At 42.4% G+C, this 24,954-nt stretch overlaps 2 protein-coding genes across 4 annotated transcripts; one reads left to right on the forward strand and one right to left on the reverse strand.

The window, feature by feature from the left end:
- Window positions 1-1,158: 1,158 nt before the first annotated feature.
- LOC141802691 (serine/threonine-protein phosphatase 6 regulatory ankyrin repeat subunit A-like) lies at window positions 1,159-21,825 on the forward strand. Of its 3 annotated transcripts, none has more exons than XM_074686298.1 (29): window positions 1,159-1,327; window positions 10,509-10,592; window positions 11,325-11,403; window positions 12,846-12,916; window positions 13,570-13,770; window positions 13,939-14,026; window positions 14,151-14,293; window positions 15,397-15,504; window positions 15,587-15,691; window positions 16,114-16,192; window positions 16,317-16,431; window positions 16,630-16,712; window positions 16,793-16,856; window positions 17,083-17,151; window positions 17,292-17,432; window positions 17,510-17,621; window positions 17,780-17,806; window positions 18,064-18,138; window positions 18,249-18,450; window positions 18,573-18,660; window positions 18,769-18,886; window positions 19,040-19,259; window positions 19,345-19,432; window positions 19,518-19,601; window positions 19,694-19,842; window positions 19,930-20,012; window positions 20,110-20,192; window positions 20,282-20,373; window positions 20,461-21,825. In XM_074686298.1, the coding sequence occupies exons 1-29, from the start codon at window positions 1,301-1,303 to the stop codon at window positions 20,757-20,759; spliced, it is 3,177 nt and encodes a 1,058-aa protein (XP_074542399.1). In that variant the 5' UTR covers window positions 1,159-1,300; the 3' UTR covers window positions 20,760-21,825. The 3 variants fall into 3 exon arrangements, 2 of the variants coding, with proteins under 2 accessions (XP_074542399.1, XP_074542398.1); XM_074686297.1 differs by lacking the exon at window positions 1,159-1,327 and adding an exon at window positions 7,248-7,991; XR_012599527.1 differs by lacking the exons at window positions 1,159-1,327; window positions 20,282-20,373; window positions 20,461-21,825 and adding an exon at window positions 7,245-7,991 and having other exon boundaries at window positions 19,694-19,838.
- Window positions 21,809-24,795, reverse strand: LOC141802692 (biotinidase-like). The gene is made up of 6 exons (XM_074686300.1): window positions 23,810-24,795; window positions 23,380-23,529; window positions 23,107-23,258; window positions 22,840-23,017; window positions 22,180-22,752; window positions 21,809-22,103 (listed from the first exon to the last, which is right to left on the reverse strand). The coding sequence occupies exons 1-6, from the start codon at window positions 24,020-24,022 to the stop codon at window positions 21,831-21,833; spliced, it is 1,539 nt and encodes a 512-aa protein (XP_074542401.1). The 5' UTR covers window positions 24,023-24,795; the 3' UTR covers window positions 21,809-21,830.
- Between the last annotated feature and the right edge of the window lie 159 nt (window positions 24,796-24,954).

Genomic DNA, 24,954 nt, shown 5'->3' on the forward strand with positions numbered 1-24,954 from the left:
CCTGAACCTGAACCTGGTGACCTGCAGGCTTTACTGCTATTGCAAAATCATATGTATATATATATATATATATATATATATATATATATATATATATATATATATATATATATATATATATATATATATATATATATATATATATATATATAAACATACAGATATATACAGGTGTTCACAGATGAGGTCTCTTAAGAGAGCATGGCATGAAGAGTTTTACTGTCCCTGCGTGTATGAACTTGTGATGAAAACACCGAAATGTTTTCCTTCAACAACAGTGAGTCATACTGAGTTGCATAGCTTGGAGCAACTGCAGATCAAGGCCAAGCAGATTCAAAAAGGTAACTGTCATGGTAGAGAACAAAGTCTGGAGATCCACTCTACATTTTACATCAGCCCCATAGGTATAGCATCAATAAAAGGGTGGGATAAGAATACTTCTAAATTTAATGAAACCTGGATAAAGTTCATGTCTGAGAATGATTTGTAATTGCGTACATTGCCATATCACAATAAAGCAAGACAACTTGAATAATACTTAATCAGTTTTAGAAGGCACCTGTTTGTTTCTTCAACTCAAACTATTGTAATTTAAAATTTTAAGCTTTTCTTTTTATTCTCAGATTTATGTGTCAATCTCTAACAATGTATCTTAAAACAGAGATGTGCCACTCTCTTAGAATGTGGCTTTTACTTTTACTTACTGCTCTTCTTAATTCAAAAATATATATCCCATATTTCTTTATTTATTTTTTTTGCAAACAGCTCATATCAGATTTTTTTTAATTCTCATTGGTTTTGGGCTCCAGAAGATAAATCACGTATCTTTCGGATTGTCTATTATTGCGTATGAGGAAAAAAGTTGTGTGTGCACTTCGAGCCCACATTCAAGAGACTTCCCTTTCGGTTTCACGCGAATACCTCGTATGACTGTTCAATAACAGGTTGGCTAATGCCGTAAGTACTGATAGGGGCACTTTTAGTCCAGCACTGAGAGCCATACAGACTAGATAGTTAGGTAAATGTCAATGAAAGCGTAAGGCTTAGGGGTTTAATGCGGTTAAATGGATTCCCCGTGTTGAATGAGCTGTCTTCACAGATTATTCTGTTTGCAGTATGTTGATCGTTCATCCCTGACCCATGATGTGTTGATGACTCCGTCCCTAGCAGGAAGGAAGAGGGGGGACGCTGCATCGTTTGACTCCACTCCGGATTAGTCCATCCTCATTCTGTTTCTCCCGGCTTCTTCACAGCAACTCCCGGGTGAATAACTCATCTCCGCTGGTTTAACACGGGGAACATGGCTGTGTTGAGGATACAAGACCAGGTAACGTTTTCTCTCTCATTTGTAACACGAACACTTCAAGTGAACTCATCGGTATCGCTGTTGAAAGATGTGTTAAAGCTAGTTTGCGTGAGTGTCTCAATGTAACGTTAATCAACGCCGTGTCAAACTAACCGCTCGTTAGCTTAACTTTCATCACATCAAACGGCTGACTTAGTATACGATGGCTCGAAGCTGGGAGGAAAATGAAACTTTTAATTGTAGTGGTTCAATTCGTGAAGTTAACGATGCTGTTGTTCTGACCGTTAAGTCAACTGACATCTGACAGTTTAGCTAACTAGCTAGCGGTAACCAGTCAACAGATAACCGTCGTGACGTCACCTCAGTTGTAGTTTAGTTAAACGAGCCGTTTCATGGCAAGTTAACTATCACATGGCGGGTATTTGTCCATCTTCTTCGGTGTTTTCAACAGTTGTTGTGTTTTTCCTGGTGGTGATGGACGTAGGAACACAGCTGGATAGCTTCTCTGTTAACAGGGCGGCTAGCTCCCAAACCCTGCTAACCAGAGCTCATACACAATAAGAATGTTAAGATTATGAACCTGGGGAACGTGTGTTACCATGAATGGCTTACATTCAATAACAGATATGCCACCCAGAGAGCGTTATGCTTTGTCAGCTGTCCAGCTTAGCCCCTTGCACATTTTCTCAGGGGTAGCTGTGGGCAGTCACCTGTTGCTGGAAATAAAAAGGGCTGTCAGACTGAAATAGCAGGTGGTGCTGGCTCTGAAGTTTCCAGCTGTGGTCTTGAATTAGAAACCTTTAATCTGTTGTTATGAGCCCTGCTGGGGGCTTGGGACAGTAATACGGGTCTTGTTGTTGGAAATTAAGTTATTGGCTTTCAAAAAAGTCACTTTGCATGCACACCTACCAAATTCCTCAATTTGCCCCAGTGCCAGTGATGTTTTCATATTACATGAAGTCAGGTCAGTTTGTTGTGGATGTGGTTGCTTGGGGAGAGTGGATTTGTTTATTGAAGGCATTCAGTTTAAAGTTAGGTCAGTCATCAGAAAATTTCACCTTTTTTAAATTAAAGTCACTTGTATTCTCAAGAAGCACACCTATAACTCGAGCAAAGCTTTTTGAAACATTTCCGCTCCTTTTTAATTGTAAAACTGATGTAATTGCTTTGTGAATTATAGTCCCACAAAAATGGAACTATAAAACTACGCTGGGCTTTAAGACTTGGTTTACTGATTTAGTTCTTGGTGGCTAACCGCTTTGAAATCCTTTGATGCCTCAGATCTGGCCTAAATGGGCATCACAAGATATTGTGCTGCCATACAAATGATTTCAGTTGAACCCTGAACTTCACTCAAAGTGGGTTCGTGAGTGTGCTGCTCTGTGGCCTGTCCTGGTCTGACTGCTCTTCCGGGCAGTCAGCAGGCACTCAACAAACGGGAAGAGTGTATGTGATTAGATCCCCCTCTCTATTCTTCATTGTTCTCAGTGGGGCTTGCTGACAGAGAACTGGACAAAGAGACAGAAATAGTCTCAGTCACAGAGCCAAGGACTGGACCGGAGACAGGAGCGAGTATCACTTTTGGCTTTAGCTTCTGTTTGTCCTCTAGAGGGCATCCTGTAGCTTTGGAGCATGGTGAAGCATCCTACCCGGAATATGGCTAGAGAGGGGAATGACAAAGACATTTGAGAGAACATGCTTATTGAAAACAAAAGGTCAAAGCACAATTTTATTTTTGCTGACTTGCCTGTGGCTTTTTAAAACTCCCACAATGTTTACAGTACATCAGTCAAAGAGCTTATACACTCCAGTACATAACACTGTGTTTCTGCTGTTGCAAGACACGTGCTTATCATCCATTGCATTATGATGTCTTTAAAGCAGGAAAAATAGACAAAGAAAATGATGCAAATGACTCTGACGTGGTAAAAATTGTGCTGCATGGTCTGTAGTGGACAGAACAAAAGGGGTCTAAAGAAGGAAAAAGCAGTTGTAGTCAGTGGAGGCTCCTGACCAAGGGTCTAACAGCAGGTCATTGTTAAAACCAGTTGGAAAAAAAAATTTGTAAAATGATATGTACTGCACACATAGACAACCGTTTTAAACATACTTAAATATTTTGTGATTGAAAAAAAATAACACAGCATCCTCATCCAGGGATATTAACTTTAAAGTGCAAATGTCTTGTCACAGTCTTTGTTTATTGTAGAGCCCGACGGATATACCGATACTGGGGGCAAAAAAAGCCGATATCAAACATATCGGCCAATATCTGATAAATAGACCTATATCCGATATATCGGCTGATATATATAATAAATTCATTAATATACACAGGATACATACTGTATATGAACACAAATTATTATAATACCCATATGATTCAAGACAGAGACAGAAAACTATTAAATTAAAACAAGGAACTTTGATTATAAAACTGTAAACATAAGAACTGTAGTGTTAACCAATGAAAAATAAGAACAAGCTGTTAACACAATAATAAATAAAGAAGTCAAACTGTAAACACCTTAAATAAGTAAGTCAAACTTTAAACACAGTAAGAAGAAAAAAAAAGTCAAAATATAAACACACAATGAGCAACTTACACAACGTTAAAACGCTGTATTATAGTCTTACATTAGATAATGGTGGACTTGTGAAATAACAGTACCATTTATCTTTGTTTATCTCCCAAAAAAGCACAACGTTAAAACGCCATTCTATAGTCTTACATTACAAAATGGTGGACAGAGGGGGCAGGCACTCGGGCAGTGTGCAGCCCAACACACAGACACACAGGAGCAGGAGTGACAGAATCTCCCCGGAGCAAAATTTTTTGTTATTTGCTACATATTGGCCGATGTTGATTAATAGTTGACAGGCATAATCGATCGATTAATCGGCCTGATCAATTAATCGGCCCAATCAATTAATCGGCCCGATCGATTGATTGGTCGGGCTGTTAGTTTTATTTAAGGGTGTATTTTATTTTACGATGCCAGCTCTTCCGTACTGTCCTTATATCTTAGAAATGCTGTTAAGAATTTTCTCAGTACCTGTGTTATTAATCAGTCCTTCCTCAGTCAAAAATTTTCCCATCAGCAGGAGTGCTTTCTTTTTCACAATCAGGTTTTTATTGACTGTTCTCTCCTTCTTACTGGCTATTGGCTAACCATGGCATCAGCATTCAGAACAGTTTGTCAAAGTGCATTTGACTGCTGACTGCTGCTACAGCTGTGGGAATGCATGGCGTATGTGCTATGGGCTAGGTGTAAATGGGATGCAAATACTTTGTGTGTCTATCCAAATCTTTCTTCTAGTGTATTTTGATAACGCAGTTAAAAAATGTCTGAGAGGATAAAGGGCATTTTGGAATTGGTCAATTTCATAAATAGACAAGGAATGCTTTGTCAGCATGACAACTTCCAAGCAATGTTTACAGTTTACCATTTCTTTGATTATACATAGCAGGAATGTTCTGAAATCTACAGCAAGACCATTTAGTTTTTTTTTATGATTATGTTCATCCAGAAAGCTGGGTAGAAAAGGTTGTGTGGCAAGGATCAACATGTAAGTAAGATGTAAGAAATAATGAACAGGATTACCAACCACCACCTCAGCAGCACAGAGAGAGAAAAGGATAGCAGAGCTTGTTGGATCTTTTGATCCCTAAAAGCTTTGGATTCTCTAGATGTCAGCCTCTTTATTGCTGCTCACTGTGCGACTGAGAGTCCCAGCACACTCCTACACACCGACACACTCACTCTCTCTCACACATGCTGGCCTTTGTGTTTTATGGACTGGGATTACATTACACACAGTGCATCCTGTGGCAGGGTCAAAGCAGAGGTCAGTGCAAGCTGCACACTTTCACTTACACATGCAGTCATGTCTTTTTCCCATGAAGTATACCTCATGAGATGATATGAAGCTTTTATTTGCTCAGCGTAATTTGCGCTTTTGAGAACTTTTTTTTCACCTGAGCTGTTGCTGTTAGCTGCCTGTCTATTCTTGTATTTAATCTTTATTGTCTGTCTGACATGCTTGCATTGTTTGTGTATGCCAATGAGTGCTGGTTACAGCTTAATAAAGATGAATCTGTGTCTGCACTTACCAGAAACACTCAAGTCTGTTTGGGAAATAGCACCAAATCTTCACTGTAAACATCTTTGGGCGATGCTCCTGAGAGCCTCCCCAGTGCTAGTGGAAAACACTGATTGTGTGTTTCTTTGTTTTCTTTCCCTAATACCTTTCTGTATTTGAGTAGTGAATGTCTCATATGTCAGCCCATCTGAGCCGAAAAACTGCGTAAGGCTGTTTCATAGTAAGTTTATAAATGGTAAGGCAATTATTTAAATTTAGGCCAACAGAGAGGCTCCATCCAACCAAATCTCTCGATTCCTCGTTTGCCCTCCCTGGCTCCGTCCCTCCCTCTGAGTTAATGGGGTTGTGTGGCTTGGCAAGATTGCTCTTTTTAGGATCTGTGTTGAATATGAAGGAGGCAGACACTCACACACTCAGACATGCACGTACAGAGTGGTCTTGTTAGCTACCCTCACATTCTCTGGCAGGAGCCAGTTTGTTCCAGTTTCATAATGAGGAGATCGGGACTTTTGAAGCTATGCCACGGATACACCAAAGAGGATATTGCTATACACACACACACACACACACACACACACACACACACACACACACACACACACACACACACACACACACACACACACACACACACACACAAACACACACACACAAACACACACAATCACTGATCTGGAATCCATTTTCTTCTCTCTTTACTCTTTCACATTGTACCGGGGAAGCTGCTTCTATTTTGGCACCAAGTTTATGAAGATGGCTACCGCTCAGATTTTATATGGCAGAATTTCAAAACAACACAGCATTGTAGTGCCCACAGGTTGAGTTTTCTACTCTGCTGAAAAACTCCAACATAACCCAGAAAGAAAATAGAGAAGCACTCAGAGTGCGTAGACCTCTGCCAAGGATATTGTGATTGTGACGCAACACTTAAGTCTTACTTTAATGTTATACTCCCTTTCAGCAGACTGTCTGCTACAATTTGGTGTTAGTTGCAGGTTTGTACAATAATTTGTTACCTGGCAATGCCAAAAATTATGATGACCCAGTACATATTTCATATCCCGGATCTTAGTATCCAGAATATTGGCAGGATCTGGATCGTTCTTTTACATCTGTCAGAATTTATTGTGACCTTGTCTTATTATTTTTTTTTTTTTGCAAAGCAATCCGACCTGTTATGGTGGAGTTATACACATATGGTGAAACTGGCCCTATCTCACAATGATAAAGAATCCTTTCAAAAAGTCCTGGATCCAGACGGTGATCCCGATTGCCACCAAAATGTAATCACTCTTTTCTTATCCCATTTTGAACATTTCCTAAAAATTTCATCAAGATCTGTTTGTTACTTTTTGAGTTATGTTGTTCACAGACAGACAAACTCTCCCTAAAACATAACCTCTTTGGCAGAGGTAAAAATCATTAAATCCAACTAGCTGAAGCTCTGAAAACAAACCTGCCAACTCTGCTGAAATAAAAGCTTCTAATGAAGAATCAAATGTGACGCAGCACCAAGCATCGCTCCATCTCCACTTTAACACTTAAACCCACTCACTTGTGGATCTGCAGTGAACAAACAGTGAACTAGAAACATTAGTCATCTGGATTGTGTCCTGGCTGTCTGTCAGTTCATCTTCTCTGTTATTAACTTTCTAAAGCAGTACACACTCATTCCTCGACCCAGCCCCCTTTATTCTCTGCTCCATTCATCTCCAGCTTTCTCTTCCTCACAGTGCTCTACAGCAGGTACCTGCCTACATTTACTCTCCCCCCTCCCACTCCATCCCTTCTCCCCTCCCCTTTCCCTCCACTCTCTCTCTGTCCGTCTGTTTGAAAGAGCTGGCTTCAGCAGTCTGCCTGAGAAGAGCGACGCATGCCCACACATACACAGGCTGCATCGGCCCCCCGTCTACTCTAATCACAGGGACTCTGTGTGTGTCTGCATGTGACGTATCTGTTTGTGTGTGTGTGTGTGTGTGTGTGTGCTCCCGGCTGCAGCAGAGCAGTGAGGATATGTTGCTTCCTGTGTGCTGCTAGGCAGCCCAAGCTCATTCTGCCGCATGCCGCTTACTGCCACCATTACGCAGAGGAATTCCCTGCTGTCTCTGCCGCTGCTGCTGCTGCTCACCGAAAGAGAGTGAGTGTGGGTTAAGGAGAGGAGAGGAGAGGAGGAGACATGCTGCAAAGCAACACTGACAGATAGAGGACGGAGCCGGATTTCACTTTGGATTTTACATGAAGATGAGCTGCATTTGTTTACAAGGAACCTGCTCTGTTGATGGGATTTATTGCTGACCCCCTCGTGTTCCCGGATTGCGCTCGTATGAAAGAGGGAACACAGTGTATTCATGTGTGTGTGTGCGAGTGAGAGGATGTGTAAGTGATTGTGTTGGTGTACGAGTGTTCGTTCCTGATGCGGTCGGAGCGGGCAAGTCGTGTGTGTATCGTGGTGCTGGAGGAGGTGGAGGAGGATGAGCCCTCTTCTTCACCCCCACCTCCTCGGCCCAAATCATCCCCAGACCGCAGATCCCATCATGCCTCACGAAGGGCTGCTGCTGCTGCTGCTGCTCAGGAGGACAAGGTGAGATTGGTCCTTGTGTTGTGATGACTGATCCAAGGTTTTGCTGCATTCAGGGTTTATGTCGGTCATTTGATGTGGCACTGACAGCATGACCTGAGCTTTTACCCACCGGCTCATTGGACATGCCATGTCTGAGTGAGGAAAACTTGAGGTATGGTCACTACGTGCTGCTATTACATTCACATACAATGTACTGCCAACACTTTCAGAGCTACAGAGCGCTAAATATAGAACCAGGATGATCTAACCCTGCCATAAGAGATGACTGCTGGTTTGTATAGATTAACAGTAAAGCCTGGGCCTTTGTAGTCTCCTAGCCAGCTGCACAAAGGCCAAGCCTCCCATTGAAAGATGGTAATAAGTTGTTTCATCCTTTGAAAGCTCCTCTTTGAATTGAACACTGACACTAGGGAAAAACCAGAGAAGATGAGCTAGCTCCGACGACAGAGTCTGTCCTCTTAATCGCCGTCTACCTTCTCTAACCTCTGTCATAGTTTGGTGATCATCAGTGTTCTATGTACGAGATGAAGCCAGCATGCCAGACCACCCCACTTATTTTTAGTTGGGACGAAATCAGAGAGGGAAAACAGAGTGTGGAGCAGATCCACAGCATAGTACTCATGTGCAGCTGAATGGAATAACTTTAACAGGGTGTCCACAGGATCTTAAAAAGTATTAAAAGTTGATAAATCAGTTGTGGGAGAATTAAGGCCCTTAAAAAGTATTAAAAAGTCTTAATCATAATGTTATGTGGTATTAAATTTTATTTGTATTCAAGCTTTGACTCCAAACATATCCATGAATATTTATTTTCCTCTTTGCGAATGTTACAAACTAACCTGACCAGACAGACAATTCCATATATCCACCACAGAAATAGTCTATCTGGTTCAAAAATGTTTTCAGGGTCTGAACCTTCAAAAATAACCACACCTGGTGATTGGATGATCATTCTGCTCTTCACATTCATCACAGACCAGCATGAGGATCTAGAAAAAGCTTTAGCGTCTCCAAACATTTCACTCTTTTCACAAGAGTTTCTCAAGCCTCCTGAGAAAATTTCTTGGACTTTTGATGACCTGGGATTTTGGATTCTTATAATTTAGAGAAAGCTTCCCTTGATCTCAGTTGTTTTGGAACAAATTTTATTTGTTCAAATCACCTTTTTGCTGGATACAACGCGATGAGATAAGGTATTTATCAATACAGTTACGCAGCGCTATTGTTTAAAACATGACAGCAAGCAAAGTTGTAATTTTGTGAGGTGTGGGCTATATGTAGCCCAACATATCCATAGGCTAATGTGACAAGAAACTCAGTTTGTACAGTAGTTAAGTAGCCGTCCTTATGTAACACTGATAGAAAGCAACTATAAAAATCTCAAGCACATGTCTTAAATTTTGACAATGATGAAATAAAATTCTTGCTTTTTTTTCTGCAAGTTGGCCTTGAATAACTGCTGTCACTTGTTGTGGTAATGGAAATTTCAATTAACCTGCTTTTAGTTTCATTTATTCTTTCAAGCTTTATTCCTCCTTACCTAATTTATGTTAAAATGCAAACTACAACTGTCAAAGATTGGTTGCCAACAACAGCTCAAAGTTGACTATTTAAAAGGTTTTTAAATACGTCTTGAAAAGGTATTGAATTTAACCTCAGTATATCAGCATATACCCTGTTTAAGCTGGGAAAAGTTAAGTAAAGAGAACACACTATCATCCATGCAACATTTAGCAAAGCACAGACATCGTCACGGTAAATAGCAATGCATGGTTGTTCAGTTTCAGCTGCGGGGTGCCAAACATCAGCTATGCAAAAACCTGTCAAGAGAGCTTTAGATAACATTTAAATCATACAAATACAAACCACAACGATAAAAAACAAAATTAATTCTTAATCCAGGGTTGAATTGTGAGCTCAAAATAGTGAAACTTCCCCTAACCTTTTCATCTCAATGGACTCTGGTTCATTGTTTACAACACGCTCTCATGCCGTGAAAGTCAGTGAAACTACATTTAGAGCTACTGTTTAAAACCAGGGTAGGTCTGTGTAGAGTATTTATAAACTCCTGTTTATTTCCTGTGTCTTTTGAAAGAAGTGTTGTGTCTTTTTAAAAATATGCATTCTTTGTGTAACATGCTCTAACAGGTGGCCATAAATAGCTCAAATGCTTCAATATTTATGATTGACCGTGTCATTTTTTCCTCACTCCCCACATACCTTCTACATCTGACTGAAACATCACATGTTCTTCAAACATCTACGTTTGAGCCTGCGTGTATGTGTTTCCGTGATATTTGCTGCAGTTGCTGCTGTCATAAACAAACAGGTGATATACAGCCGTCCGTGACTTATAGCTCCGTCCCAGGTCAGGATTATGGCGTCTCTCTCTCTCTCTCTACTGTACCACTCATAACTCTGACTGATAACACGGTTGTCAGCATAGAAAATTACCACCTTGCAAATCCAGTGTGCTGCTCCTTTACATCTGCATTCTCTCTGTCTCCTTTTCTTTAGCCGTCACTTTTGAGAGCCATCTTCAACCTAGAACCAGATGAAGTCCGCTCGCTCATATTCAAGAAAGAGGACGTCAACATTCAGGTAACTCATACTCTTTCAGCTGTTTTTTTTTCGGTGTCTATGTTTTGGTAGTGGCTGTACCTTTGTGTATCAGGGGTTTGAAACTGTAGCTTCTCACAGAAACCATGATGGATGAAAAACATCAAGGAAAGCAGCAGTTGGCCGCCAAGCTACATTGATCCGTGTAGCTATCGATTGACTGACTGACTTAGAGTGCCTTCTGGCAGCTTCTCAATCATACACAGCTGTCAGCAAGGATAAGACACATAAACTGCTCATGACATTACCCCTTTCTGTTTTTAGGACATTACCTTCACCTGATCTTTCTCTTTTTTTCCTCCTACGTCTCTTGTTACTGAAGCATTATCCTCAGTTTACACACACACACACACACACTCTTTGTTTCTCTCTCTGTGTTGGGTCTATACTGCTGGGATCATCACACTGAGTCCTCTGGAGTCAGCAACATTGGCCCAGGCATATTGCAGTCACATGACCTTTGTTTATAGCCGCACTCTGTTGATTGCTCTCTGCTGCACTGACAGAGAAGAGTGTGTGTTGAAGTGGTAGAGCACAGTGAATAATACAAGTGATGAATATTGTTCTTCTTGTGGCTCTGGTCTCATGTTGCCTGTGGTCTGCAGCAGTGTGAGGTCTATAGATTTGTAGTAAGCATGTCACCCTTCATGGTTTGTCTCTAAAGGAAACACATACTTACATTTCTTCTGCTGTGTCTCTGGATTTTCTTTTCAGGACAACGAGAAGCGGACGCCTCTGCACGCTGCAGCCTACCTTGGAGATGCTGAGATCATTGAACTGCTCATCCTCTCAGGTAAACATTACAGCTGCAACCTCTCAGTCCTTCGTTTGATTTAATCTCCTTCTCAAGTCTGTGCCCCCCCTCGTATCAATTCTTCTTAAAAGCGCAGTCATCCATCCAAAAAGGCTGCCAGCAGTGATCCCTGTGTGCATTGATCTCCCCCTGTTTTTCATCACAGTAGCCATATTGACTCTTCTTTAATTTGTCAATGTTAATTCATTCATTTTCAGGTTTAACTGTGTCTACTTAAGTCTTATTCTACTTTAAATGTATTTTCAAGCAAATCTTTTGCTTTAAGTAGTACTGCAGAAAAACTGGGGACAAATGTTTCATTAAGGATTTTTTTTGTCCTGTCATTCTCTTTCTTAATTTTTTACCTAGTAAACTGTTCAACCTGTTAATCATTTATTAAACTTCCTTAAATTTGAAATATAAACCGCCCAAACTGCAAAATAACACATGTTTTTGGTCTCGTTTCTCAAGAATGATCCTTGAAGATTTTTTTTTGAAGTGCAAAAAGTTTCATTCCACATTTTTCACATCATTCTTATTCCCTTTCAACCCTGCCACCCTCTTCAAAACTTTTGCTAGTCTTCCTGGGGTCCACACAACAAATCAAAAATAAGAAACACAACTATTTAGAACCACTCAGTTTCCACAAAACAAATCAGAAAAAGGATCAAAGTGTGAAAATCAAAAAGAAATATACATTATTAAAATAAGTATCAATAAATAGCATAAACCTATAAAGTCATGGACACAAAAATCGAAAATTCTCCCCATTGAGACTCAGATGGCTTATCAGTCTGGGTCGCACCCAGGAGGGTTCACCCTTGGGTAGATGGTCTAGGTTCGAGCCTTTTTCCCACACACTATTCCCCACCCTCACCCTGCACAAAACAAATAAAAATTCTTCCCCATGTTGCTCCATCTTCACTCGGCAGTTTCCATTCCTTTGTCTGCTCACTGCTCTGTGACTGTCATCCTATCACTCTGATTGGTGATTATCAATCATCTGATAGCATCTAAATCAGCTCCACTTTCTGTGAAGCTGAGCTCTGCTGAGCACGTCATGAAGTACAGCCAACACCGTGGTGTTAGAAGTGTAGTGTGTTAACTGTTTCTCAATAACGTGAGGAGCAAGCAACAGGTGCGGCTTTCGGGGCTATTTTAACCCTCTGGCTGTTCCAAAGAGCAACATGTGAGTTAATTTCTTCCAGCCACTTTGGCCTCACAACACTATACGTCATTTATAAACTCACTTTAAAGTCTCATTTCCCCTTTTTATTCTTCATCCAATTCCCTTTAAACAGTTATCCTGGACCCTTATAGTGCATTCAGCAGTTAGTTGTGTACACTTTTCCACCATGTTTCTTTTGTGTGTGTGTGTGCGTGCTTGTTGACACACTGGATTCGTGTGATCACTCCCTGTCTCTCTCTTTCTCCCATCCAAGGAGCCAGAGTTAATGCCAAAGACAACAAGTGGTTGACTCCTCTTCACCGGGCTGTCGCCTCTTGTAGTGAGGTAACACATTACACAAACAAGCGTGCTCGTGTTTACTGTGTCAACTCACTCCAATAAGCTGACTGAGCTGTCCTCTGCAAGCAGTGAAACAAATGTCACAATTACAGGAGGTTAATCGATTTTTTTTAAACCTTAGAGGAAAAAGACAGACTCATTCAGAATGGGATTCCCTCCTCCGACAATAGCACTGCAACAAAAAATACAGACATCTTACATTTCAGTGAGAATACAAGTTATTGCAGCAGCACACCAACCAGATAAGCTGTCCTGTGGCTGCCATAGCAGCATGCAAAAGATATGATGACTGCTCCTGGGATGATGTTTGTATAGTGTGGCCTTAAAGGGGTAAAATGCAGTGAGCAATGCGCAGTGTGTTGGTGTTTGATAAGCCTGCGAAATCTCTTATTTATTCTACACAGCCCTGGGCAACATTCCCACATTAACACAGCTCTGTTGCGTAGTTTCTCCCTCTCGGTGCTATTGTCGGCATGAAAGCCCCCTAAGAATAGCAAAGAATTTTATACCACCCCCACAAAGCCACCTGCACACGCTGGCGTCTTCTTTGTGGGAACACTGTGGCTGCATATGAAAATAAACTACTAGTCTGCACACCCTGACCCACTCCCTGTCTCTCCCTTTCTCCCTCCTCACAGGATGCAGTGGCAGTGCTGCTGAAGCACAGCGCAGATGTTAACGCTCGGGACAAAAACTGGCAGACGCCGCTTCACGTTGCAGCTAGCAACAAGGCGGTGCGCTGCGCGGAGGCTTTGGTTCCGCTGCTTAGCAACGTCAATGTGTCCGACAGGGCGGGACGGACTGCCCTGCACCACGCTGCCTTCAGTGGACATGTAGAGGTTGGTGTCCTTAGACGCACGCACACACACACACACACACACACACACACACACACACACACACACACACACACACACACACACACACACACACACACACACACACACACACACACACACAAAACAAAAGACATGTTAGCCTAAGGTTTATCTCTTTCTTTGTGATAGATGGTGAAGCTGCTGCTGTCCAGAGGAGCTAATATTAATGCATTTGACAAGAAAGACAGGAGAGCCATCCACTGGGGAGCCTACATGGGTGAGAATGTTACTATGTGCACGTCTTGTGCACACACTTTGTCACAGACTTGATGTAATGTTTTTCTTTCCCTACAGTCTTTAACAGCTAAATCCTCTCTCCTTCTCTTCTTCCTCTGTATCAGGTCACCTGGAGGTGGTGAAGTTATTGGTAGCCAGCGGAGCAGAGGTCGACTGTAAAGACAAGAAAGCCTACACACCGCTCCACGCAGCTGCCTCCAGTGGGATGAGCAGCACAGTGCACTACCTGCTTAGCCTGGGAGTCCATGTAATCATGACCGCACGCACACACATGCACCATGTTTATATGAGTGTCTGACTTTAATAGAAGTATACAAAAGCACAGTGAGATTTGAATGACATGTGAGTCTTATGAAGTAAAGAGATGTTTCAGTGTAGGAGTGGCTAGCGTGTCCCTGAATCAAGGTTATAATAGTTTTGGATTTGTCATTATAGTTTAGTTTTAGTTAGTTTTGATTTTTTTTTCCATTACAGTTTAGTTTTAATTAGTTTTAGAGCAGGCATTCTAGTTTTTATTTAGTTTTGATTTTTGCAACAAGGCTTAGTTTCAGTTATAGTTTAGTTTTAGTTTTTTCATACTTGATTTGCCAGATGCAGGATTCAAAAAGGTCAGAGTAAATATTTTGTAATACTGTTTATTTTCCAGCCCAACATAGTGCTCACTGCTCAGTTAATGCTGATTCTGACCTGGCTGCAGCTGCCTTTAAAACAAAAAAATAAAATAAAATTAATATAAAAAAATATAAAAATAAATTTTACAAAAACAATGTTAACCTAAAATAACAAAAATTATATCAAAACAAAAACTATATAAAACAATATATTATGAGCTTAAATATTTAGAAACTTGGACTCTGTAACAAGAAAGGAAGACTTTAAATACAGTTAAAGTCAGACTCACATGCAATTAAACTATTACAGATGCTCTGATTCATTGCTCCACTACGTTTCGTCGCAGCACAGCGCAGAGACAGTTAGTGCAGTTAACAAGCACGACCCAGTACGTCGCTGTGATGGTGCCATACGGCACTAACAACTGCCTAAAACTGTCGTAACATTGGTTGGGAAAATGTGTCGGATTGATTTAAATTCTAAAGGCTGTTAATATTGTTAGAAACTAAAACTAAGGGCATTTTCTGTATAATTTTAGTTAGTTTCAGTTAGTTTTGTGAACACAAGATACAGTTTTAGTTTACTTATCGTTTTTGTTTTCTTTTTTTAGTTCTTATTAGTTTTAGTTAACTGCAATGTATTTTAAATTTTAGTTTTCGTTTTGAATTTCGTTTTAGTTAACTATTATAACCTTGCCCTGAATACACAGTGATGTGTATTTCTTCTCTTCTTGTCCAGGTCAACGAAGTGAACGCCTACGGCAACACCCCACTCCATTTAGCCTGTTACAATGGGCAGGACGTGGTGGTCAGTGAGCTCATCGATGCAGGGGCCCATGTTAACCAGGTGTGTTTGTGTTTCTCAGTACAAGCTAATATGTGCAGTAATCATCAGATTTAAATTTTTTTCGCTTCGCATCTCGTTTAAGGTAAACGAGAGGGGGTTCTCTGCTCTCCACTTTGCCTCCTCCTCGCGCCAGGGGGCGCTGTGCCAGGAGCTTCTTCTAGCCCATGGAGCTCTCATCAACATGCGGGTGCGTACGTATCTACAGCTCCTTTTTTGAAGTTGCTTAGAAACAGCTTTTTGGCAACATGTTGGCATAAATTGCAGAGATGCACATGTCTGAAATTTTACCATTGTATATGGGTAGCAGTGATGGAAACTGATATTAAGCCCCAACAGCCCCAAGATGTAGGGACATATGGAAGATAACAGAGGAGGGGGTGGCTCCCTGAGGCTGCAATCTGCTCTGGGAATCTGTGTGTGGGTGTTTTTGTGGTCCACAAAGTGGTCTAAGTTAGCTCTTGTTCATTTCAAGCTTTCTGAAATTTCAGTATAGACTCAGATTCAATCCAGTTACCCACACACACTCTCTTGTGTGTCTCTGCAATCGCTGCTTAACTGAAATTGGAGCTTTAAAATCAAACTCTTTTTCTTCTCTCTCCATCTGTTTAGAGTAAGGATGGTAAAACCCCCCTCCACATGGCAGCTACCCATGGAAGGTTCTCCTGCTCTCAGGCACTCATTCAAAATGGTCAGAGCTCGGACAGTATGCTGTCTCTTTGCACCTACTGGTAGACATTGTGTAAATGTGCTGTTTCCTGAATAATTTGAATTATTAAGCATTTATAAATTATAATAAGTCTTGTTATGTGAAGGAGCTGAGATTGATTGTGAGGACAAGAGCAGAAACACAGCCCTCCACATCGCAGCCCGCTACGGCCATGAGCTCATCATCACAGCACTCATTAAACATGGAGCCAACACCACCAAGTTAGTAACAATCGACATTTACCCAGCTGTCAATACAATCTGTGCTTCACTTTCAAAAGTCCTGACAAAAAGCTCTGAATCAAAGATTCTTTCACTCATTATTTTTTGTTTTCTTTCATCAAACATGTACCCAAATCCCTCACACCTCCCCCTCTGCGTCCTGTGGTGACTTGCCCTTTCTGCCTTGGCTCTTTTCAGGAGAGGCATTCACGGGATGTTCCCTCTACACCTGGCAGCTCTCAGCGGCTTCTCAGATTGCTGCAGGAAGCTGCTGTCCTCAGGTACACTCACGCTGATGCCGTTCTTGCATCGAGATCCCCCAGTTGACATCCTAATTGATGCTGAATGCATGTTTGCGCAGGGTTTGACATAGACACCCCTGACGACTTTGGAAGGACCTGTCTACATGCTGCTGCAGCTGGAGGGTGAGTCATCATTTCTGCTTACTGTTGTTTTATCTTTCTGCCCTTTTATACTTTTTCTTCTTCCTTAATAAACAGAAAACACCCTTTTTTTTCTTTGTTTCATCTTTCTTTTCAGTACATTTTTCGTTTGGCTCTGACAAATAGGAAGCTCATATGCCCTGAAATATTATCCCTGTTCTTGATTGACATAACAAAAAATCATTGTTAAAGCCATCTCTTCATCTAGGAACTTGGAGTGTCTGAACCTGCTTCTAAACATTGGAGCAGACTTTAGCAGGAAAGACAATTTTGGGAGGTAAGATAAGCATGAGGTTGTAAATAGAAACAAAACAAGGATTGAAATAAAGGTAGACTTAAAAACCACATTTGAGGATGTTTAGGTAGAAAAGAGCACTGTGTCTCATTGAGGCAAATCAACTTTTTTGACCCCCCCAGGACTCCACTACACTATGCATCAGCCAACTGCAACTACCAGTGTGTGTTTGCCTTGGTGGGCTCAGGGGCCAGTGTTAATGAGCGGGACCAGAGGGGCTGCAGCTCCCTGCACTACGCTGCTGCAGCAGACACCGATGGAAAGTAAGTTTGGAAGTGTTAAAGTGCTCAACAGGAGTGTCCAATGAAGATTTTGTTAATGTTTTATTGTCCTTTCTCAGGTGTGTGGAGTACCTGCTGAGGAATGATGCTGATCCAGGAGTGAGAGACAAACAGGGTTACAGTGCTGTTCACTACGCCTCAGCCTACGGACGCACACTCTGCCTGGAACTGGTGTGTACAGCTCCAGAGAAATATATTGCTTTTGTGAAATGTTATCTGGAAATCAAAAACATTTTACAAATTAGATCCAAGAACTTACTCATGCTGATAGTTTTCAGGGCTGTAGAGAAAAGTAAACACACTGACTGTAGTCTTTGTTTTTCTTTCAGATGGCAAGTGAGACTCCTCTTGATGTGGTAAGAAAAATATTACTGTCATCCGCTGTTACACAATGAGCCCTCACACGACTGTTTATGTAGCTCCCTCTGCTGGACAGATGGATGAAAGGGTGGTCGAGTCATCTGTTAGCCAGATGATTCCTACATGAAGTTTTCTTTGCTCTTTGGGGGACGTATAACAATAAGCAAGCCAACGTGCATTTAGCACATAATCAACCTTAGTGTCTTGATCTAAGGTCTGTTCAACAAGCTTTATATTCACGCCTGGGTTTCAGTTGATGGAGACGTCAGGAGCAGACATGCTGAATGACGCAGAGAGCCAAGCCCCCGTCAGTCCTCTCCACCTTGCTGTAAGTTCATCAGTTTGTCTACATTTGGCTGTTTGTGCCTCACACCTCCATGTTTAGTGATGGTAAACATGAACACATGGTGTCTCCCGCCGCATGCTCTGTCGCTTCAGGCTCACCACGGACACTGTGGGGCTTTGGAGGTTCTCTTGTCGTCTCTGCTGGAGGTAGATGTTTGCAGTCCAGAGGGCCGGACCCCACTCAGCCTGGCCTGCTCCAGGGGGCATCAGGAGTGTGTCACCCTGCTGCTTCACCACGGCGCCTCGCCCATGACGCGGGACTACACAAACAAAAAGACAGCCTTACATGCTGCAGGTACAACACATAAAACGTCATTATATCACACATTGACAAGCAAATCTACTGCTTCTCCACATTATAAAGGTTGCTTTAAGAGAATGAGTCATGCTTTTGTGTACTTTTTTTTGTCTTTTTAGCTATGAATGGCCACCCAGAGTGCCTGCGCCTGCTCGTGAGCAACAACAACCAACACATCAATGTGAATGCACAAGACAGCAACGGACAGTGAGTGTGTTGGCACAGGCAGCATGTCTTAGTCTGAATGCTTTGTACTTTTCTTTAGTTTAAGGAGTAAATGAGATGAAACACGTTGTATTTCTATGTTGTGTACAGGACTCCTTTAATGCTAGCTGTGCTGAATGGACACACAGAGTGTGTGTACTCCCTTCTTAGCCAAGGAGCCAGTGTGGAGGATCAGGACCGCTGGGGGAGGACAGCACTACATCGAGGGGTGAGACACACACACAAACACATTAAAGTTGTGATTTGAGAGTTATATTTTTGGGGGATTTAGTCCAAAAGTGCACACTCAAACTTTTAGCTTGTGATGCCTGTGACATTGATATTTAAGTGAAACCTAAATGATGAATTTCTTCTCACACAGGCTGTGACTGGTCAGGAGGAGTGTGTGGAGGCCCTTCTACAGCGGGGGGCCAGTGTGTGCGTCAGAGACATCAGAGGTCGCTCGCCTCTTCACCTGGCATCAGCTTGCGGTCGTGTTGGTGCCTTGGGAGCTCTTCTGCAGACCACAAACACCTCACACACCTACACACACTTCACTGACAACCAGGGCTACACACCCTTGCACTGGGCCTGCTACAATGGTACAGAGACACGCAGCCTGACACATGTATCTTCTGTATGAGGTGCCAGCAAAGCAGCGTTTACGTCTGTCTGTCTCTCCTCCAGGATACGATGCTTGTGTGGAGGTGCTACTCGACCAGGAGGTGTTTAAGAAGATTAAGGGAAACTCTTTCAGTCCTCTGCACTGTGCTGTGTAAGAGAATGTTTGTACCCATGACAGTTTTTCCCTCAGGCAGACACTGGTTTGGGTGTTAAAACAGTATTTGTGTGTCTTCCAGTATGAATGATAACGAGGGAGTAGCTGAGATGTTAATCGACTCACTGGGATCAGCTATCGTGAACACCACTGACTCAAAGGGCAGGTAAGATGTTATCAGTCACTAAAGTCATCATATGATCTCGAAGTTGTTTTGGGTCATGTTTGTGCTTCAAGTTTCTGGTTGTGCTTCCACAGGACCCCACTTCACGCTGCAGCTTTCTCCGACCACGTGGAGTGTGTTTCTCTGCTGCTGAGCCATGGAGCTCTGGCAAATGTTGCGGACACACACATGCGCAGGACACCTCTGATGATGGCAGCTCTGAATGGACAAACTAATACTGTGGGTCAGTTCACCCGTTCAGTGACACACAGGTCAACTTGCTCCTGTGTGTCAATGCAGGCATGTAACCAGCTCTATGTTTGTGTTCCAGAGGTGTTGGTAAGCAGCGCTAAAGCTGACTTGACTCTACAGGATGCACAAAGGGACACATCGTTACATCTGGCCTGCAGCAAGGTAACAACCACTGGCTGAGACAGGAAATAGTTTCTAAAGGTAGTAAGATGTCCAATCAATGTGTGTATCCATACTTTTTGCTTTCTGTTCCTTTCAGGGTCATGAGACGAGTGCCTTGTTGATTCTGGAGAAGATCAGCGACAGAAATGTCATCAACTGCACTAATGCTGCTCTGCAGACGTACGTATTGTTTCAGGGGAGCAGAGAGTTCTGCAGCTGGTTAATTTGGACATATTTTAACCTCATATCTCCCTCTGACTTTCCTGCAGGCCTCTGCATGTGGCAGCCAGGAGGGGACTGACAGTGGTGGTCCAGGAGCTGCTTGGGAAAGGAGCCAGTGTGTTAGCAGTGGATGAAAATGGTCAGCCTTTATATCCATGCTAACATTATCCTCTCCTGGTATGAGCTGTCTTTATTTTTTTACTCTCTTGTGTTTTCTCTTCCCTAGGATACACTCCCGCCCTTGCCTGTGCCCCAAACCGTGACGTGGCTGACTGCTTGGCCCTCATCCTTAACTCCATGATGCCCACATCCCCTATGGTCACCATAGCAGCTTTACCTGCACTTTCTCTCACTCAGACAGTCATCAATCATCACCCCACGAACAACCACGTCTCCAAAGGTGTGGCCTTTGACACCCCACCCCCTTTGAGGCCCGATCACGCCTCTTACTGCAGGCCGGAGCGCCCGCTGTCCTCTGTCTCTGTAGACGATGAACTGAATGACTCTGATTCAGAGACGTATTGATGAGGACACGTGACTGCTTTTAAACACAGTGACATAACACTGGCAGGTTTGCCAGCTACTCAGGAGCCTTAATAGATCACTGATGAGAACTTTAAGATGGCGACAAGGGAGACAAATGAGCCAGAGTGTGGATTATTTTTAGAAAAGCTTCCTCAAATCTAAAAATAACACTTGTGAGCCAGGTGTTTGTTTCCTTAAGGTGCATAACAGTTGGGTGGAGAATTACATGCTAGAATATAGAGCAAAGAGAACACACACTTCTTCATCTCTTTCAGACGGTATCACTGTAATGTATTTTTAAACTGTAAGCAGTGTTTTTCTTTATAAGCTCTTGATCTTAGCTGATTTTTTCTGGTGTGGTTTTAATTCCGTTCCCAGGTTTTTCTTCAACTTTCACTAGAACAGGATCTTGAGAAAAGCTCAGAGGACTTTATTTTTAAAAAAAGCAGGATTGTCTTAAAAACTGAGGGACAGTGTAATGGGACCAGGATGCTGAACACTGTTCTTCTAAGTTGTGATTCTTTTCTGAGCCGTGGTGATGGCTGTATCTCTTCGTCCACATTGATGATGTGGCCTTGTTGTTTTTGACCTCTTTTTTGATTCCCTGGTAGGGAATTATTGTTGAACACTACGGTTTTTTTACAGAATGGAGAGGGGATCCATGGGGGCAGATTATGACAGCAGGTGGATGTATGAAGCATTTACCAGGTAATCGATCAGGAGACAGATGAATGGGTGGCCCAAGGAACTTTTAACCTGCAATGCTGTAACTACTCAATGTCTGTGTACTGTACTGGAGAAGGGGAAAATAGATGACACTTTGTATATGTGTGTGTGACTGTAAGAAATATGGCGTGGGTGAATGTGTGTGTGTTGGAGCTATTAGGAAAATTAACTATTATTGCCTTCTTAGGGACAAGCAACTTACAGGCAGAGGATGAACTACCTGGTGCAATGTTTGTAAAGATAAAGTAATGAATGATAAAAAGATATTTGTTTTTGATTTATTGCAGACTGGGCATAAGAGAAAACAGCAACTTCCTCTCAAGTTTGAACATTTTGAAAAGCAAGTCATTCATTGTCTTGGTGATACATCCGTCCAAACAAAGAGGCGGTGACCAGCCCACCAGTCATGTTGGAGTGTTTCATGGTCAATCTTCCATCTGCAGCTTTTTCAAAATGCTCTGGCTCCTCCAGAACCATCCTGCTAGCCAAAACTGATGGGTACACATATCTGGTTCCAAACTTCCCCTCTAGCAGGAAGTCCATTTTTGACTCTGCCTCTTCTACGATCTGTCCACAGGAGCTTTGGTCCAACCCTGCACAGCGGACCAGTGCACACACCTACAAATAATAATGATAAAGGTTATATAAGTTTCATGAAGCACTTTGAAATATTCATTAATGTTCTTGCTCGTACCTGCAGAGCGAAGCGTCCATCCACTGTGTGCAGCCCAGCAAATGCACCTAAAGCATACAGCTCCTTACTGCTGCCCTGTGGAAACCTCTGGTACTGCAGGTGACAGCAAAAGGTGCCATCACACACGTTGAGTCTCCCCTCTGTCTCATTCAGGAGGGCAAATGTAAAGGGGTCGCTTATCATGGATGAGGTGAAAGTAATGGGTGATGGTGGCGCTGTTGATGCATCAGAGCAGCTCTCATTGTGACATGAGTCTGCTGCTGTAGATGATGAGGACTCAGAGTTCAACACACCCTCCTCTTTGGCCTGCTGACCCAACCACTCTGGATCTAAGACTGGCACCCTGGCCACCAGCAGCCTGCCCTCCTCTGGGTCTCCTCTCTTTGCATGGTGGTAGGTGGCTGAAAAAGGGGTGTAGATACCACTTCCCCCCATGTCGAGGTGATCATGGCGGAGGTTAGCTGAAAGCAGGGTCAAATTGGCACCTAAGCTTACTGCTCGATGAATCTGGACAGAGTCCAGTAGGGGGAGTGTGTTGATCCAGGCTGTGGGGTAGACCAGCTGACGTAAACCCTGAAAAAAGTGGAAACATTAGGCTTCTGTATGGAGATCACAGTCAGGACTGCAGAGTAGAGTACACAGTTTGAGTGTGTTTTTTACCTTCTCCACCAAGGTTATTGTGGGCTCTTGGAAGAGGATGTCAAAGCATATAAGAAGTCCAAACTTCCCAGCAAAAGGTGTGTCAAATGTAATAATCTCAGGCTGTGGTGGAGTGTCAAAAGAGTCCTCATAGAAAAGGTTGTTTTTGTGGTAGCGAGCCACCAGCAGACCATCTGACCTGATAGAAAAACACTCTGAGTTAGAATTTGTTTTAAATTGATGAATATGCTGGACTCCAGCCAGACTTCTCCATTTGAAGGTCTTTACCTGAAAACCACATTGGTGTTAAACTGCCAGTGTCCATCAGAAGGACAGGAGGAGGTGGGATCAGTGGACAGAGGGCAGGGCTGCAGGCCAGCCATATTGGCCACAATGTAGAGGTTGTTTTGACGAGCCATACAGCTCAACCTCTGCAGAACCTGAGAAACAAATCAAATTAAAATATCTATCATTATCATGAAACACTGTTGGCAGACTTGTGGCATATCAGAGTCATGTCAGAATACATGCTTATAACATTTCTAAAGGTGTTTTCTGAACCTCAGTGTTGTTGTATTTCTCACGCTCTGTGCAAGGGTTCCAGCTCTCTTGCTTGGGGTCAGGAACTGTTTCAAGGTATCCAGAAATGGATGAACGGCTGAAGTTAAACCCATGGATACCATCTTCTGGGAACACCAGGATCTGAGCACCCTGACAGAGGAAATAAAAGAGAAAACATTGTCAAATAATGGTGCCAGAATTTCTGCAGAGCACTTATCATTTCATACAAACCAAACTGAGAGAGAACCCTGTCATACGTATATGGAGGAATGGCTTTATTTAACCTTAGGCTTACAGCACTTTATGGTTATTATACACACCTGAAAATTATGCCCCTTCAATTTAAAGTTTCCCATTTTCCTCACTTTGACACATTTTGTAAGAAAAAACCAGATACTTCTCACCCTCCAGTCAGTGCTCCCCACCTTACCTGCTGAGCCGCTCGTGCAGCCTGCTCCTCATAGATGTCCAGGTTTTTCTTCATGTGTTGAAGTGCAGCATCTCGGGACAATGAGACACGAGGCTCGGGGTTCACAATTAAGTTGTGCTCATACACGGCAGCAACATATGAAGAGTCTTTTACAGGCTGTGTTAAAACAACAGATGCTAAAGAAAAAGTGACGATCACACCGAGTGGTATCATGGTGTCCTCCCTGTGAGAAATGAATGGTGTAACTGGGATAGATGTGGTCTATTGATGCACCCCGAAGGTCCAGAGTCCACTGGAGGCACTATTTACATGCATATTTACAGATCAGATATGATGTGACGTTGTGTAATGTTAACTGACTGGATGGATTTTTTTTTTAATTTCACTTAGCTTAAAGGAAAATACAATATCCTTGACTTCACTACATTTCTTTTAAGATGGTGTACTTTTTTAGTTTTAAACTTCCCCTCTGGTGTGTCCGTACATGCTTAACAAAAAAATCCCTACTTTCCACACACTCACGTAAGATAAGCCCTTACTTCAGTCTGTTTAAAACACTCCTTTGCAGTTCTTTGCACAGTGGTTGTGATCTGCCACTTTTATGTACCAGAGCTTGTGTTTAATTAAAAACAATATAACCATAGTGCTCAGCTCTCTGGTTGACTGGCAATCAGTCCGGGGTGTAACCTGCCTCTCACCCTGAGACAGCTGAGATAGGTTCGAGCCACATGCAACTCTGAACTGGATAAGCTGTATGGAAAACTAATTAATCAACCAATCGCAGTCCCTCTGGTTTGCATGTTATTGTCTGTGTTACCATGGCTGTTACTTTAAAACAAAGGTTTGTTTACAAATGAGGTGAAATTGGTTTGAAGCTTGAATATTTAACAGAAGTTTACATTGTAAAGCTCTCACTTATACCCAGGCGGGATTGTAGGGAGACGGTAACTTCCTCTCCATAGGGTCCCTATAACAGACATAGACGGATGTTAGGGACCATCAACAGACTATTGCTATATTGGGGCAAAATTTTTTAAAAAAAATCTTCGATAACTTCTTTGCTTTATGACCAAATGTCCTCAAATCGGTACTAATAACTCATACTCATTTGAAGGAATGAGACAGACCAACTTTTCTCCAAGCAG

Source organism: Halichoeres trimaculatus, unplaced genomic scaffold (assembly GCF_033239565.1).
Source record: "Halichoeres trimaculatus isolate MK-OKI-2021-1 unplaced genomic scaffold, fHalTri1.1 fHalTri1_scaffold_14, whole genome shotgun sequence".
Classification (NCBI taxonomy): domain Eukaryota; kingdom Metazoa; phylum Chordata; class Actinopteri; order Labriformes; family Labridae; genus Halichoeres; species Halichoeres trimaculatus.

Coding starts and splice junctions, on each gene's coding strand:
- LOC141802691 (XM_074686297.1), top strand. CDS start 7,824: ATGCGGTCGGAGCGGGCAAGTCGTGTGTGTATCGTGGTGCTGGAGGAG. Junction 15,505..15,586: donor CAGGGGCCCATGTTAACCAG/GTGTGTTTGTGT, acceptor ATCTCGTTTAAG/GTAAACGAGAGGGGGTTCTC. Junction 17,152..17,291: donor AGGAAAGACAATTTTGGGAG/GTAAGATAAGCA, acceptor TGACCCCCCCAG/GACTCCACTACACTATGCAT.
- LOC141802692 (XM_074686300.1), bottom strand. CDS start 24,022: ATGATACCACTCGGTGTGATCGTCACTTTTTCTTTAGCATCTGTTGTT. Junction 23,259..23,379: donor AGAAATACAACAACACTGAG/GTTCAGAAAACA, acceptor TTTGTTTCTCAG/GTTCTGCAGAGGTTGAGCTG. Junction 22,104..22,179: donor ATGGACGCTTCGCTCTGCAG/GTACGAGCAAGA, acceptor TATTATTTGTAG/GTGTGTGCACTGGTCCGCTG.